This window comes from Sturnira hondurensis, unplaced genomic scaffold (genome assembly GCF_014824575.4).
Source record: "Sturnira hondurensis isolate 20B ecotype Veracruz unplaced genomic scaffold, ASM1482457v3 Scaffold0020489, whole genome shotgun sequence".
NCBI lineage: Eukaryota > Metazoa > Chordata > Mammalia > Chiroptera > Phyllostomidae > Sturnira > Sturnira hondurensis.
The window spans coordinates 6831995-6849215 of NW_028093120.1; the positions used below are offsets into that span (position 1 = coordinate 6831995).

The window sequence follows — 17221 nt, forward strand, 5'->3', positions numbered from 1 at the left end:
TGGAATGATTAAAACTTTTGGTGCTGTCTGGATAGAATAAATGCATTTTGTATATGAGAAGGACATGAAATTTTGGGTCCAAGAGCAGAATGCTATGGACTGAATTGTATCCCTTTGAACTTCATATGTTGAAGTCCTAACCTTACCCATAGTCTCATCTAACCCTAATTACTTACCAAGGGCCCCATGTCCAAATACCATCACTTTGGGGATTAGGGCTTCAACATAGTAATTTTAGAGGGACACAATTCAATCCACAGTAAACTGTTTCTGTGCCTCAGATTAAGTAGTCTGTACTTAACTACCTTCTCTCAAAATCCAAACCCTCCTGTTACTGCTTAAATCAGAGCTTGTGTACGTTTGTTAAAATGGCAGGTTGCCCAATGTTAATCCCTCATTCTGTGGCCACCAACCCATTGTCAGAGACTGCCTTGCTCTTTACTGTTCTTGTTTTTTGGCCTTGCAATATTTCTTAGATCTACTCAGTTATTTTTTGTGGTCTTTTCACTGTAATCTCCCAGGAGATTTTGCTTCTGAAACAAAAGGAGCTTTTCTTAGCCATAGTGCTTTTGAAATTACTGAGGTATATACAGTTCTTGGCTCTGGGCATCCTTCTTGCCCTTACACTAGCCCCAGATCAGGTCCTAGCAGGACTCTAGGTAGACAGCCAGAGGGAAAAAGTGCAGATAATCACCAGAATTACTCCTCTGAATCTCAAGCAACTTCTGGGGTCAAAGAACTGGCAAATGTATTAGGAGAGGATATACCAATAGCCTCCACATTTTGGTCTGCAATCTCCCTAACTAAAGAAAGTAGAATACCACACCACTAAATCTGTGAGAATGTCTATATATAGGCACACAAAAAAGAGAAATTCATTGATTCATTGAGGCAATGTTAAAGATACTGGCTTAATTTTTATGTATTTCTGTAACAATAGAACTTCTAGTAATGAAAAATCTATCCCTAAAAGACATATTTAGGAAGTAAGTGGAATGGGGAGGGGGAAAACCGAAACTACAAGAGAAAAAATATACAAAAGACCATGGTTTCAAATTTCTCTAATTCTAAACTTGTCATAACTTGATTAGGGCCTAGTTTGAAATTTACCTTAAAAAGGAAAACCTTTCTTTTGCAATAAACAGTGTAAATAAGGTCACAAGGAAGAAATTTTTAGATGGAGAATATTCAAAACACCCTTAAGGAGTTTAGAAATACCCATTACTTATATTAATTAAAATGTTTGTAATTAATGTTTGTAAAATGTTTGTAATGCAAAATGCATTAAGCATAATGCAAATCCAAAGTCATATAAAGTAATTCCTGTGCTTTTATAGGCAATTCTGATATGCAAGCTCAGTCCAGAAAAAGTCTTGCCATTATTAATATAATGAAAACAGTTTCTGTGACATCGATATGACCTACCAGCCAAGGAGAGTGGATGGGAATGAGCATGCATGAACAATGAGGACTTCACTGTACTAGTCAGTGGGGGTGATGCGTGCCATCGTGTGACCATGTGTGCTGTCACCGTTGCATTCAAAATGACAATAAGTAGAGCAACAAATCTACATCAAGTTTTGTATTAAGCTTGAACATTGCTCAGTGGAAATTATGCAGATGATTCAGAAGGCTCAGGAATGATGCAATGAGTGCAGTACAAGAAAAGTGTGACAACAAATGCTTCAAAGATCGTTAAGAATGCCTTGAAAGTGATCCATGCTCTGGAAGGCCTGCAACAAGCAAACATCTGAGAATATTGAACTGTGCACAGGCTGCAATCAACAAAGATCAGCGACTAACAGTGCAAGAACTAGAAGCTGATCTGAGGATTCCAAAAACTGCTATGTCCAAGAGTTTGATGCAGGCTCTTGGCATGAAACATGTCATGGCAAAATTTGTTCCACAGCTTCTGTTATCAGAGCAGAAGGAACATCATTCAGCAGTAGCTAATGGCTTAATTCAAACACTACCAATGAACCAGATTTCCTCAAGTAGGTCATAACTGGAGATGAGTCATGGGTCTACATCTATGATTTGGAAACAAGGCCCAGTTATTCCAATGGAAGTCACGTGGTTCTTCACACCTGAAGAAGGCATGGCAAAGGGGCAGCAAGATCAAGACCATATTACCTGTGTTTTTTCATTGGGAAGATGTTGTCCATCATGAGTACACCACCCCAGGCCAAACAATTACTAAGAAGTACCACCTCTTCTGTAGTTTTTTTTGGAGAAACATCAAATCACCCAGGTGACTCAGTCCCCCTGCAGCCCAGATTTGGCAACTATTGGCTTTTCCCAAAACTAAAATCACCTTTGAAAGGGAAGAGATTTCAGACCATCAATGTGATTCAAGAAAAGACAAGGGGGCAGCTGATGGCAATTCCAACAAAGGATTTTGCAGAATGTTTTAAACAGTGAAAGAGCTGCTAGGAGAACTATGTAAGGTCCCAAGGTGCTTATTTTGAAAAGGACAGAGGCATCATTGTCCTATGTACAATGTTTCTTGTATCTTCTTCCATACTAAGTGTGTCTATTTGTAATAGTATTTGGCTGGGTACTTTCCAGACAGAACTTGTATGCATTAAAAGTGGTTAGATGCTCTGTGGGACTTCTGGTCACGATGGAGACATAGACACAATGTGCCTTCTCACACAACCAAAACAAGGATGACAATAAATTTTAAAACAAAAAACTACCAGAACTGACAGAAAATTGAATTGTGTAGAAGTCTGACAACCAAGGAGTTAAAGAAGAAACATTCATCCAGACAGGTAGGAGGGCCAGAGATGAGCAGCCAGGTAGAGAGGACTATCAGCAAGGCAGCATCTGGGGGACCAGGTGAAGCAGTGGGTGGCAGACAGGACAGTCCCACATTGGCGTGCAGATAAACCGGGAGGAACAACTAGGGAGCAAGCAAGACAGACTGCACAACACAGGGTTCCAGTACCAGGAAATAAAGCCTCAAACCACCAACGGAAAACATCTGTGGGGGTTGAGGTGGCAGTGGAACAAACTCCCAGCCTCACAGGAGAGTTCATTGGAGAGATCCGCAGGGTCCTAGAAGGTACAAAAACCCACCCACATGGGAGTCAGCACCAGAAAGGCCCAATTTGATTGTGGGCAGTGGGGCATGTGACTGAAAACCAGCAGAGAGCAGAGCAAGTGGCAGTGTTCTCTCTCAGGCTCTTTCCCACATACCATGGGAGTATCATAACAGACCGACATGGGTTGCCCTGCCCTGGTGAACACCTAGGGCTCCAGCCCTTACTACGTAACAGGCATGCTGAGACAAAAAAGAAAGACTCAAATGAAAGAACAGTTCAAAGCTCCAGAAAGAAGTAAAACTAAGTAACGAGATAACAAATCAGATGCAGAGTTCAAAACACTGGTTATCAGGGTGCTCCAGGAACTCAATGAGTACTTCAGCAGCATAAAAAAGACCCAGGCAGCAATGAAGATTGTGTTATGTGAAATAAAGAAAAATCTACAGGGAACTAAAAGTGACAGGAAGGAAACCAGGACTCAAATCAATGGTTTGGAGCAGAAGGAAGAAAGAAACATTCAACCAAAACAGAATTAAGAAATAAAAATTCAAAAAATGAGGAGATGCTTAGGAACCTCCAGGACATCTTTAAACATTCCAACATCTGAATCATAGTGGTGCCAGAAGGAGAAAAGGAAGACCAAGAAATTGAAAACTTATTTAAAAACATAATGAAGGAGAACTTCCCCAATCAGGCAAAGGAAATAGACTTTCAGGAAGCTCAGAGAGTCCCAAAGAAGTTGGACCAAGGAGGAACACACCAAGGCACATGATCATTACATTACCCAAGGTTAAAGATGAGAGAATCTTAAAAGCAGCAAGAGAAAAAGAAAGAGTTACCTACAAAGGAGTTCCCATTTGACTATTAGCTGATTTCTCAAACCTTGCAGACAAGAAGGGGCTGGAAAGAAGTATTCAAAGTCACGAAAAGCAAGGACTTGTGTCCAAGATTACTTTACCCAGCAAAGCTATCATTTGTAATAGAAGGGCAGATAAAGTACCTGCCAGATAAGGTAAAATTAAAGAAGTTCTTCATCACCAAGCCCTTATTATATGAAGTGTTAAAGGAACTTATCTGAGAGATAGAAGAAGATCAAAAACTACGAACAGTGAAATGACAACAAACTCATAAGTATCAACAACTCAATCTAAAAAAGCAAAACAAAAACTAAACAGCTAGAACAGGGACAGAGTCACAGAAATGGAGATCACATAGAGGGTTATCAGTGGGGGAGTGGCACAGAGACAGGGGGAAAAGGTACATAGAATAAGTAGCATAAGTGGTAGGTAGAAAATGGGAATGTAGAAGCCAGAGAACATATATGTATGACCCATGGAGATGAAGTAAAGGGGGGGATGTGGGTGGGAGGGTGTGCGCTGGGTGGAGGGGAATAAAGAGGCGAACATGGGACAACTGTAATAGCATAATCAATAACATGTATTTCAAAAAAGTGATCGAAGAACCCTGTATTACACATACAATAAAGAAAATCTACTTCATTTTAAAGTACTTTCTAATTTACTTATCCTTCATCTAGGCCTGAAATGGTGAGATTTTCTCACAAACTTAATGATTGATAACCAAAATGTTGGAAAATAAACATTTAATAAAATTCTTTAATATATCTTTTAAATATATCAATACATATTAGATTTTATTACTTTGAACCTCTGCATAATAATACTTGTTTTGGAAATAATAACAAGTGCATAATTAATTTTATATGTGTATTTATAAAATATTGTTTTTCAGGAACTGAAGTGAAAAAAATTGAAGCTATAAATGTTCCTTGCACACAGCTCTCCATGTCATTTTTTAGACGGTTATACAATGAAGATATTGTACGAGACAGTGGACATATTGTTAAATGTTTAGATTCTTTTTGTGATCCCTTTCTCATTTCTGATGAGTTACGAAAGGTAGGTACAGAATTTTTAAATTTCACAATAAAATTTTGTTTCAGGAAATGCTTCTTACCAAAAACATTTGCCTGTCTAAAATTCACAAAATAGCTTTTATCAATGAATAGTGATCAGTAATGTAATAATTATTACATTGGTAGGTTTTGTGTTGGAGGAGAGTTTTACTATCAACTGAATTATTTGTGTGTTTCAGAAGTTCTCAGCTGGGTGCTGCTGCCATCTAATGGGATGGGAGGCCAGGGATGCTGCTAACATAGGACAGCACCTCACAACAAAATGTCAATAGTGCTAAGGCTGAGAAATCCTGGTCTATCTATTTTTCTTCAATGTGGGGCTCTTAACATATCAAATGGGTATTTAAAAATGTACCTGGAGTAAAAGAATCTTTTTATCTCATCACTGAGATTTAAAAAATCCATTTGATTAAGTTAATTTTCTTTCGTTTTGAGATGTACTGAACTTGGAATCAGATTAACCTAATTTCTGAGTTATATATTATTTAAAAGATAATAATAGTCATAGGCAAATTATTCAATATCTTGAGCCTTGAGATCTTAACTGTTCAACATGGAAATCAAAATGTCCATTCTAGGGCCTGTCAAGGTAGCTCAGTTGGTTAGAGTATTGTCCTGATATGCCAAGTTTGTGGGTTTGATCGCTGGTCAGAGCACAAACAACAGTCAATGAATGAATGCATAAATAAGTGGAACCACAAATTGATGCTCCTCTCCCTCTCCCTTCCTCTCTCTCTAAAATCAATCAGTAAAAAATTTTAAATGTCTATTCTACCTTCTCCCCAAAAGCATCAAGAAAATGAGAAAACATTTAAGTGCCCTTTTTTAAAAGTATGAAATACTATTGAAATATTATTATCATTATTGAAAAAGTATTCACAAAGTTATTACAAATTAGGGCTTTGTTATCAAACACATGGGTTCATATCCATGCTCTACAACTTAATAACTTATACTTCACCTCTCTAAGCCTCAGTTTCTTTATCTATAAAATGGGAATAGTGTAAGAATTATGTAACAATGCATTTAAAGTGCATAGCACAATGCCTGGCGCTAAGTAAGCTTTTGATATTAACTACTACTACTAATTACTACTGTCATTCTACATTAAGAGAGACAGGAAATATCCAAGTTTAATGTACTGCAAATCCAGATAGAAATGAACTAGGGAAGCTGCTGATGCTCCATAATGAACAGAGCAGTGTTGTCTGTAGAAGACCAGGAGGCATCCAGCTAGTCTCTACGTTGATCTACACTAGCACAACGCCTAAGAGAACTCTTCGTTTAAGAAAATAAAACGAACTAATTGAGACTAATTAAACTCACCTGATTGAGACTGTATATAGTTTGGTCTTAAGTGTATTTATGCATAACAACATAAATTCTGTACAGTAAGGATCTGACATTAATTTCTACTCCTGCTTACCAAAGATTGGAAATTATCCTTCAGAAAGTGTCTGATCTATCTGGGTTTCTCTTTGGGTAGGACTAATCTCCACTCCTCTCTGTCACTGATCTGTGTTGCCATACTTTTTTTGTATCAAGGCCCTTACCCCTAATTTTGGAGAGTTCACCAACACTTCTACAGAGAGAGCCACAACAGTGGACTTTTTGAAAAGGAGGATTTGCTTTCCAACAGAGTACTCTGTTTAAAACTGCCTTCTGTGGCCAGTCTTATTTATGCCATGAATAGCACCTCTATTCAGGAAGTGCTGGGACTCTTTTTCTGCTAGTTGTCTGTATGTTTTACTCGTGTTTTTTGCCACTCTGTGGCAATGGAAAGTTTTAACTTGGTTGCTTTCTGGCTGGTAAAGTAGATAAATAAGTTTCAGGGCCCCCCAATGTGCAGCAACACAGATTCTGTTGGCACACTGTGTAACATAAGTACTGATAATAACAACCTTCTTCCTGACTGTGGCTCAGAAGTTTGGCTCATTAACCATTGCATACAAATCTGTTAGTGCTGTAAGTAGACCTGTATGTGAATGGAGAGGGTGATCAGCCATAGAATTACTGTTTTAACATTCATCCCAAAATTTTTCTAATTATTGTAATTTTAAAAAATTATTTATATATTTTTAGAGAGAGGAAGGTAGGGAGAAAGGGAAAGAAACATCAATGTGTGGTTGCCTCTCATGTGGCCCCACTGGGGGACTTGGCCCACACCCCAGGCATGTGCCCTGACCAGGAATCGAACCGGTGACCCTCTGGTTCACAGCCCACGCTCAATCCACTGAACCACACCAGCCAGGGCTAATTATTGTAATTTTTAAATTGCACAACCTAATTAATTCAATATATGAGAGTGTTCATAAGAAATGTATTAGGAACATAAGAAATGAATGAATGTATCTCATTCATTCTTTTTTGTAAATTAAATTAATTGGGTGAGATTGGTTAATAAGATCTGTATATTTCATTGTGCGCCCACTACCCAAAGTCAAATAAATCATTTTCCATCAACATATATTTAAACTGTTTATTCTTAAGTGCTTTAGTCACCATTGTATTAAGCCAGGTCTTTAAGTAGCCACAAACGTGGGCTTTAGTATCACATCATTCCCTGCGGAGGGGAAGAGCTGGGAGATGTGCAAGTGCCACACCCAGAGGGCAGCGAACTGTGGGCCGCTTCCCCTTACCTACCCTTTACTATATATAACTTTGACTTTCGTCAAGTCATTATATGTAAACTGTATATAGACAACACCATAGAGTCTATTATGTTTTAAAATGCCTCGTATCATGATCTTGTGTTGGATTTTTCACTTGAGATTGGGGTAAATAATGCATTGAGCTTAATCAGTTTTTACAATTAAGTGTACTCCTTGCACCAGACAGTGATTGCTGTATGACTTCATGTTTTCCTCTTTTATCTATGGGAAGTGTTAAGTGTATGTGCAGCTTTTGCAGCTTTCCTCCATTTAGAGTTAGGTGTATTTGTTTTCCCATTTTGTTTCTTGGTAACCATTTTTATTATTATTTCTTCTTATCTCTATTTTATTGTTAGCTCTTTTATTCTCTTTTTAAAAAGTAGGTGGGGAGAGGGTGTGCAGGGTGGAGGGGAATGAGGGGGGAAATAGGACAACTGTAATGGCATAATCAATAAAATGTATTTTTTTAAAAAGTGGGGCATAAACAATTTTTTAAAAGAAATATATGTTATAACATACATTCATCATCTGTTCATTTTCACCATAGTCAACAAATTAATTAACTGCCTGTAATTCCCAATGGTATAAGAAAATCCCCAACATCAGACCTAGTCAAACTGTTTTCTGAAAGTGGTAGCAAAGTCTCAAGACAGCAAAAGCTATTGTAGCTGGTGTTGGGTAAGGTGATATTAGAGAGCAGGAACAGGAGAGGTGGTTATGAGGCTCTAATTAACTGATAAGTTAAAAATGGAGTGACTGTGGGGTAAGGACAGTAGTGATCCAAACACTGTAAGGTCAGAGGACTTAGAAAGAAAATGACCATTGTGTTTAGCCTCCAAAGAAGCAAAGACTATAGACCTAATGTGATGGAGAAATTTCTCCACTTATTTGTGCTTCTGTTGTTTCCAAATAAGATTTAAGGTGACTCAACACTAAATTACAATAGCACTAAAACAATTACCAAAGACAAAAGCTAGAACATAAAATAATATAGAAGAGAAGGCTTAGATTTAGATTTTTTTTTTCATAGAAGGTTAGTTTCTAACTATAAAATGGGATAAAAACAAGTGTTGCACATGTCATAGACCATGCTCTCCAATTGCCTCAGGATTGGTTATTAAAATAGGTCTAAGGTTATTTTTTAATACATGTTGAAACTTCAAAAACAAAAATTTGAACCTCGAGTTATATTACATTAAGATGAATTTTGTCACCTTACATAGGTTTTGCTAGTGGAAGACTCAGAAAAATATGAAATCTTCAGCCAACCAGATAGAGAAGAGTTCCTGTTTTGTCTTTTCAAACATCTTTGCCTTGGTGGAGCCCTTTGCCAATATGAGGATGTACTTAATCCATATCTGGAAACAACAAAGCTTATCTATAAGGATCTAGTGAGGTAATGTTGCTAGATTACCATAAGTAAACATTCGGTTAATAGAGTAAATAGTTTAACTTTGGTGAGATTACCCAGCATCTCTTTGTGGTCCTATTAGCAACCCAAATGTATAAAAATGGCACCACCCTGACCCCGTTATTATAGCCTCCTCCTCTTCCAGGCTAGGGAATGTCTAGATTTCCCTGACCCTCTTTTAGTGCTCAGTCCCCTCACTCTTCTTCTGCTTCTTCCTCTTGTTCCCTCATTCAGACCTGCTACCTGCTCCATTCCCCATTAGCAGCTGCCATTTTCCAGGTCTCCTTTTTTACCCCAGCCTCCTTTTAGATCTCAAGAAAACGTGAGATTGTCTCAGAGTATTCGAATTTGCTTGACTAATAGTAGAAAAAAATATTACCTTTGTTCTAAAGAGATGGAAGAATTTTCATCTAGATGTAATCTTTACTTTTGCGAACTAATCCCAAATCCCACTTTGTTTCATGTACCATATTTTTCAGACTGTAAGACACACAAGACACACTTCCCCCCCCCAAATTTGGGAGAAAAGGGATATGGGTCTTATGGTCCAAATGTAGCTTTACATTTACATTGGTGAAATACTATGTTATTTATGTTATTAAATATTTTACCACATTTTTTGCTTCAAAATTTTTTTTCTTATTTTCCTCCTCTCAAACCTGGGTGCGTCTTATGGTCTGAAAAAAATATGGTATTTTACTAGAGTTTTGTTTTTCTTTTTGAAGATCAAATGAGGATAAAAGTTTTTTATGCCTTTTATTTATACTTTAATTTTAAATGAAGTGAAAGTTCTTTGGTTGGGTTTTTCAGTGATGAAGATATTGAATAATCTTTATAAGCAAAGGGGACAGGAACAAGTAAAAAAATGACCCCAGAGTTTCATTATAAAATATGCCTTACTAGGAAAACAACAGAATTTGCTTCTTACTGAACTCTTGACTATTACTTACACTCAATACATCAATTCTCTTATCCATTCCATGTATCATATAAGTATACAGCAGACTGCCTGATTTAGCTATTTTATTTGGTTAATTTCTGTCATATGGTTTTAAAAACAAAAATATTTCTATAACTGGTCTCTGATTTTTATGGAAAAAATTATTAAAGATTTGTGAAAGAGGTACGTTAGTGACAGAATTTCAGAAAACCCTTATACATACCTGCATCAAAAGTAGTTTGTCCTTATAGTGTGCAGCTCTCATAAACTGACAAGACCACCTCCAGCACTCCCTGTAGATGCTTCTCTCTGTACCGTAGACACACACACATACTGCCGCCAAAGTGCGTTGTCCTTCGTCAGCCACGTGAACCTGTGGCATTGCTCACTACCATGCACTGTGGAGGAGGAAATTCTTTTGGAGATATTTGAAATATAAGTAAGTTTAGAATCTAAATACTGAAGAAACTTCTGCTTTCTCCAACATTCCTTCCCCTGGATTCTCCTCTGTGATTCTCTTCCACACTCTTTGGGTGCTAAGAAAAAGTATGACTCAAAGAGTAATGGCCACTCATTAAATGAGTAACCAAAGTTCATGGTATCTTACAGACAAATAGGAATTGTGTCCAAATAACTTAAATAGGCAACCAGCTGGTGTTAATATTGTGCGCAGAACTCCGCCAAAGTCTAAAAAGACTACAAGAGGAGCATCAGATAGTCCTTAACTTTAAGGAAACTACAACAAACTAACATTAAATAATAGTAAAAGAATTGTTTAAAATATTTTATAAGTAAAATTTTATATAATTAAACATTCAATTAATTATAGGCAAATGTTTATAGCTCTTTATATTTCAACAAATACTCCAGGAATTGAAAAGAGAAAATTGTCAATGTCAGTAGTCATGGAAGTCTTGATGATTCAAATAGAGTCCATGAGCACCAGCAGAGAGGGAGGCAGTCTGTTTCCAGTTCGAGGGAGATGCACCGTAAATCCTCATGCTAGGGGAGAAAGAGCACAGTTCAATTATACCATAACTTTTTTTTGAGAACCAAAAATATTTCTCTCATATGCAAACTTAAGCATGCTTATTATTAATATTTTTTCTGCTGAATGAGGAGGGGATATGAAATTATCTTCCCAGAGCAATTTCAGTAGGAAATTATAATTGGAATAAATATTTGGTTAAGGTGGCTTAGATGCCAACACAAAGCAATCGAATAGAATAAGTTAACTCAGAATCTCTTAAGAGCTATACTGGTTTGCTTATCACATGCACTGCTGGTGGCTTTTCTAATATCGGTTGGGTTGATTTGTGTTAGATGCTGTATCACTTGGTAAAGGTAAAGATGTAGGGTGGACTAATATAGCAGTTATTAAGTAATATGAGGTCTGTCCAGAAAAGGTGTGGGCATTGTTAATATAACAAGAACATGTTGCACGACATTAATGTAACCTGGCAGCCAGGAGAGTGGACTGGAATGTGTATGCAAGAACAATGACAACTTCACTGTATTAGTCAGTGGGGGCAGTAGACACTGTTGAGTGAGCGTGTGTACTGTGTGTCCATCACATTCAAAATGACTGATTGAGTAGAGGAATGAATCTTCATCAAATTTTGCGCTAAACTTGAACATTCCTCCAGATGATTCATATCCTCCAAGGTAACTATTCAGATGACTCAGAAGGCCGCAGCTATGGGGAACTGGTAATTGGCAGCTTCATCAAAACAACACACCTGCTCATGCATCATGTCTTGTGCTGAGTTTTTTGGTAAAACATCAAATCACTCAAATGACTCAGCCCCACTACACCCCAGATTTGACACCTGCGACTTCTGTCTTTTCCCAAAACTAAAATCAACTTTGAAAGGGAAGAGATTTCAGACAGACCATCAATGAGATTCAGGAAAATACGACAGGATAGTTGATGGTGATTGGAAGAACTGAGTGAGACCCCAAGGTGCCTAATTTGAAGGGGACTGAAGCATCATTGTCCTATGTACAATGTTTCTTGTATCTTGTATCTCCTTCAATAAATGTTTCTTTCATACTACATGGCTGGATACTTTCTGGGCAGACCTCAGTATATAAGTTGAGGACACATAGGTAGACTTGGAGTATCAGAGTAATCTCTCAGAACTGTGAGCCACATATCCAGGTAAGTCATGTGTACAAGTTAATTTAAGTGAGAACAATATTTTTTCCTATTCCTTTACCTGAATTTTGGATTCTTTTACATTATTTAAACATCTGCTATCTTTCCATTTATATATGCAGTATCTGCTTTACAGGATCTAACCTGCCCTTACAGATAAACCTCATCACTAACCTATTCTGACAAAGGAGCCCATTCTACTGTTTGTGGATGTCGGGGACCCATTACAGAGTCTGACTTTAGTAGTCTGTGACTCAAACACAAGGATAAAAACATGTTTAAGATATTTTATCCCTTATCGTTATTACCAGTTCTATAAAATACACCTTTTTAAAGTGTTGGAAAATGCCTTCTTTTTAAGTGATATGGTTTCTTAAATAACATAGGCAATACTTTTAGGCCCTTTTTATTAGAGTAAATGATTAACTGTTTCATTACGTTTCAAAAATATGTATGCAGATAATTCTACAGTTATTATAATCCTGTGTCATTTTTACTTTAGACATTAAACAAATGCACTTGTCAAAGTTTTTGGAGAGGTTTCCCAAACTATTTATCTGTCTCAGATGTGAAATTTTACTATTTGAACTGAGAGGCTTAGCTTATGGACTTTGAATGCTAATTAAGCAGTGGGATTCTTATTTCTTAAAATGAGCAGTTACTTAGAGTAGTCTATATACCATGTTTAGAGTCAACACGGGACTGAGCCTCAGAAATTAGCACAAATGATATTAATAAGAAGCCATTTATTATTTATTTCTAGACCATTAATAAAATCACACTTTTTAAAAAAAAGTATGTGGAAATTATGTCCCAGGATCCTTAAAAACCTATCTGGAAACTGAGTTAGTGATTGTCAAAAATCTCATACAAGGTAATGATTAGTAGTAAAGCTGAGGTCACTAATGAATATCACTTTACATTTCCTTTTCTTTCTTTCTTAAGAGTTACCAGGCAGATGACACTGTACTTGACCTATAAAAATTTAGACAAATTATCTTATGAGATATTTTAAGGTGATAGCAATATAGGATTAGAGGTAATAAAATGGAGTAATACAGTTTTTTTTCTGTTAGGAACCAGCTTTTGATGTGTAAATCATAGTTTCTTTTTTTAAGGAATACACTTATGGTAGATGTTAATATGTGTTAAGTCGTTGTTAAATGAAGTATCAAATACTTAATTTTCTCCCAAGTTTATTTGAAAAGCGTAAATTTTACAAGGGTTTTTAAAAAATTTTTAATTGAGTAATTTACATACAGTAAAGTGAACAAAGCACAGTGTACATATAGGTTGATTAATTTTTATGTAAGTTTATACCCACATAAACACCCCCAAATCAATATCTTAAGTTAGATGTAGCTGTAAATATGTCTTGTATTTCGATCTGGGTGGTTTTGTCAGTATATACAAATGTTTTATATGTAGTGGTTATCGTACAGCATTTTAAACGTAGTCTTCAACTTTTAAAAAGTGTGTCTTGGTCATTAGAGAAATAAAATGACCTCAACCCATGTCATAGAAATATATGGAAATCAATTTAATTATGTGATTCCTGGTTTTAAATTGGAATGAAATGTTTTAGAGGTAAAAGCTACCTAAGAATCTTGAACCCTGAAATAGCTTAGGTCTGGCCATCCCCAATAGGTGCATAAGCTCAAAGACACACACACACACCCTCACCCTTCCACAAAGTCCAGCTTCTTTCTGCCTCCTCCCCCCTCCTTCCCCCATTACTTTCACGTAAGTATTGAAGGAGAAACAATGCTTTCACTTGGTAAAGTGAAGAAGAGGGGTATCTCCCTTTATATTTAACCTATACCTTCCACACCTGAACAGTATCCCTGATTCATATTTATTTATAGAGTGTAGGTATAGGATAAACAGGTGAAGTGTGGGGAAAGAGAACTGGGCTCTTGTCACCTAGGTTCTGTTCCTAGAAATACCACTTTTAGTTGCAATATATTAAATGTGTCATTTAATTTTTCTACTCCTACTGTTTATAAAAGTGGCAAAATAATGTGTACTTCATTGAATTGTGTAATCTTTATGAGGTAAATTATTAAATGTATTTTGCAGATTGTAAAGCATTATAAACAGTATCTGTATATATTTATATGTGGGTATCTATCTGTAGCTTATTTTCAATCCTCAGTTTGCTCCCCCCACTGTGTATTGCCACAGGTGATCTTTTGTGGGGAATGTAACTGAAAGAGAGCTACTGAGAGACAATGCTTTTAATATTATATAATTTAGTAATACACAACTTAAGAAATAGTTTTAATATACATTACCCCACCTAATTCCCCTAGAATCCTTGAAAGAACCATAGTATGCCCTGTTTACATATGAGAAAATCAAGGTTCAGAACAGTTAATCTTGCCCAAAGTGAAGGAACAGATTGGTGGTAGAACTAGCATGTGTGTTTAAGTCCTGTAATTCTTTAATTTATTATTCATTTATTTACCCTTTACAGGTATCTACACTTCAGTCTGACTTTTACCAATTCTTGTATTCCCATAATTGTCTCTGGCCAGGGACTCATTTCATCATTTGAGTCTCACGACCTCAACCTTCTAAAACTCAATTTTCTGCAATTTCAACTTAGTCGACTTTATGTCATCCTTAAATGGAACTACAGATGCCATCCTTTTTGAACCACTTTAGTTGGATGATATATATTTCCATGTTATACTGGGTCCAGCAGAGAAGGAAGGCCTGCTTGAGTGTTTGGTAGGGTAATAATATGGGTGTAATAATTTATAGTTTTAATTTGAACATTTCACCTAAAATGTCCTATGGTGTGCTTGAATGCAATATTGTTATGTTACATAATCACATGCTTATGATTTTGTAATAAAAAGGGGCATTATTTGTGCCAGACTCTATATGATTAAGAATACCTGAATACTAAAATGTATCAATATTTTCAGTGTATAATTCCAATGCTTGTTATATTTAAAACATACCTTTCTTCTCTATTTTAGTGTTCGAAAGCATCCTCAAACAAAGGAAATACAAATTACCTCTTTCATCTTTAAAGTTACAGCATATGTAAGTGGAGGGGAAATATGCTACCAATGACATTAAGTACTTGCTATTAACAGGGTTGTTATAACTGAAGTTAGCAAACAGGGCAGTGTTATGCCTAGAAAAAAAGATGATGATATTTGAAGAACCAGGGGCAAAAGGATCAACCCGTTATAAGTGCAAGCACCCTGGACACTGGGCAAAGAACTGCACTCAGCCACCTTAGGGACCCTGTCCTCTTTGCAGAATATCAGTTCCGACCCCTGGCACTGCAACTGATAGGGAGTGGAAAGGGGTCATCACCCAAGGTCACGGCTACTCTCGAGGACTGCCCAGGGAACAGGTTGGCCCCAGGGAATACTCATATTCCCATCTCTGCTGAGGAACCCCAGGTAACTCTGGATGCAGCAGGAAATAAAATCAACTTTCTTGTTAATATTGGGGTCATTTATTCTATCCTTAACCTCTTTCCTCCAAATCAGTAAAGATAATAGAGGTCACAGGAAAGCTTAAGGCTTATTTTTATACATTCCCTATCACTTGCCAATTTTGAGAGTCAAATATTCAAATGCTCCTTTTTAAAAAAAAAAATGATTTTATTTATTTATTTTTAGACCAAGGGCAGGGAAGAAGGAGAAAGAGACAGAAACATCAATGCATGGTTGCCTCTCGCACTCCCTACTGGGGACCTGGCCAGCAACCCAGGCATGTGCCCTGACTGGGAATCAAACTGGAGACCCTTTGGTTCGCAGGCCAGCTCTCAATCCACTGAGCCACACTTGCCAGGGCTCAAACACTCCTTTTTGATTGTTCCTCAGTACCCTATTCCTCTGTTAGGCCAAGACCTGTTAGCCTGAATGGGAACCATCTTGTTCCCTGAAGAGCCACTTGAGTTAAGCAAGCTCATGATAATCAGTAGTAGCTGAAACCAGGAGGGAAACCCCAGTTCAGCTCTGGATGAAGTAAACCCCCTAGTTTGGGAGTCCAGGATTCCAGGAAGAGCAAAGACTGCATTACCGGTTAAAATCCAATTGAAGCCAAGGTCAAATTATCCGCACAGGAAGCAGTATCCTATTAAACAAGAGGCTTTGGGGGGTTATAGCCTATCATAAATAAATTTATACAACATGGGCTCATAGTTCCTTGTCAGTCTTGCAACACTCCCATCTTACTGATGATAAAACCCACTGGAGAGTGTAGGTTAGTCCAGGATCTAAGGTTAGTCAATGAAGCAGTCGTCCCTTTACACCCAATAGTAGCTAACCCTTATAATTTGCTCTCACAGATACCTGATGATGCTATGTGGTACTGAGAGTCAGCTTTGAAAGATGCCTTCTTCTGCATTCCTTTGCATCCTCATTCTCAGTATTTGTTTGCTTTTGAGTGATTAAACAAAAGATGGTGAGACAGCAATACACTTGGACTGTCTTGCTGCAGGGGTTTGGGGATAGTCCCCACCTCTTTGTTAGGGTATTAGGAAAGGATCTTAGAGAGCTACAGTTACAAGGAGGTGCCATTTTACAATATGCAGATGATATGCTAATCTACAGCACCTCCAAAGAGGCTCCTGATCAAAATACCATCCAGACTCTGAATTTCCTAGCTGAAAGAGGATATCAGGTATCAAAGAAGAAGGCTCAGGTTACCAAACAAAAAGTAAATTTTTTAAGGTATATTTTGACTCCTGGATCTAGGCAATTATCACAGGAGAGAATTAAAGCCATTACTGAGTTAACTTTACCTGCTAAAAAAAACATTTAATTTTTAGTTAAAATTAAAATTTGATAAGGTATGATTTTGTTTGGAAAACAGTGTGAACCTTTTTCCCTAACTTCCTTTCTGTTGTACATGTCTAATAATAGCCCTTACTTAGTTAAGAGCTAAATCTGTGACTTAAGTGGAATAAAACATAGTTCTCTGCCAAACCACAATTTATAGGTCAAATAAGTAAGAATGCAACCAGTCGGTGTTCCTCTCCCTCTTTCTCCCTTCCTCCCTGTCTCTAAAAATAAATAAAATCTAAAAAATGAAAATAGTTAAAAAATAAT

General features: G+C 37.0%; 1 protein-coding gene across 3 annotated transcripts in view; it reads left to right on the top strand.

Moving 5' to 3' along the window:
- Window positions 1-17221, top strand: part of CFAP300 (cilia and flagella associated protein 300) — a 44015-nt gene that overhangs the window by 13101 nt on the left and 13693 nt on the right. For all 3 annotated transcript variants that reach the window (XR_005064114.1, XM_037029748.1, XM_037029750.1), the window contains exons 4-6: window positions 4800-4966; window positions 8858-9030; window positions 15131-15197. Coding sequence is in view for 2 of the 3 variants with exons in the window: in XM_037029748.1 (XP_036885643.1) it covers window positions 4800-4966; window positions 8858-9030; window positions 15131-15197 (407 nt within the window). In the remaining variant the exon portion in view is untranslated. The remainder of the gene's footprint in view (window positions 1-4799; window positions 4967-8857; window positions 9031-15130; window positions 15198-17221) is intronic.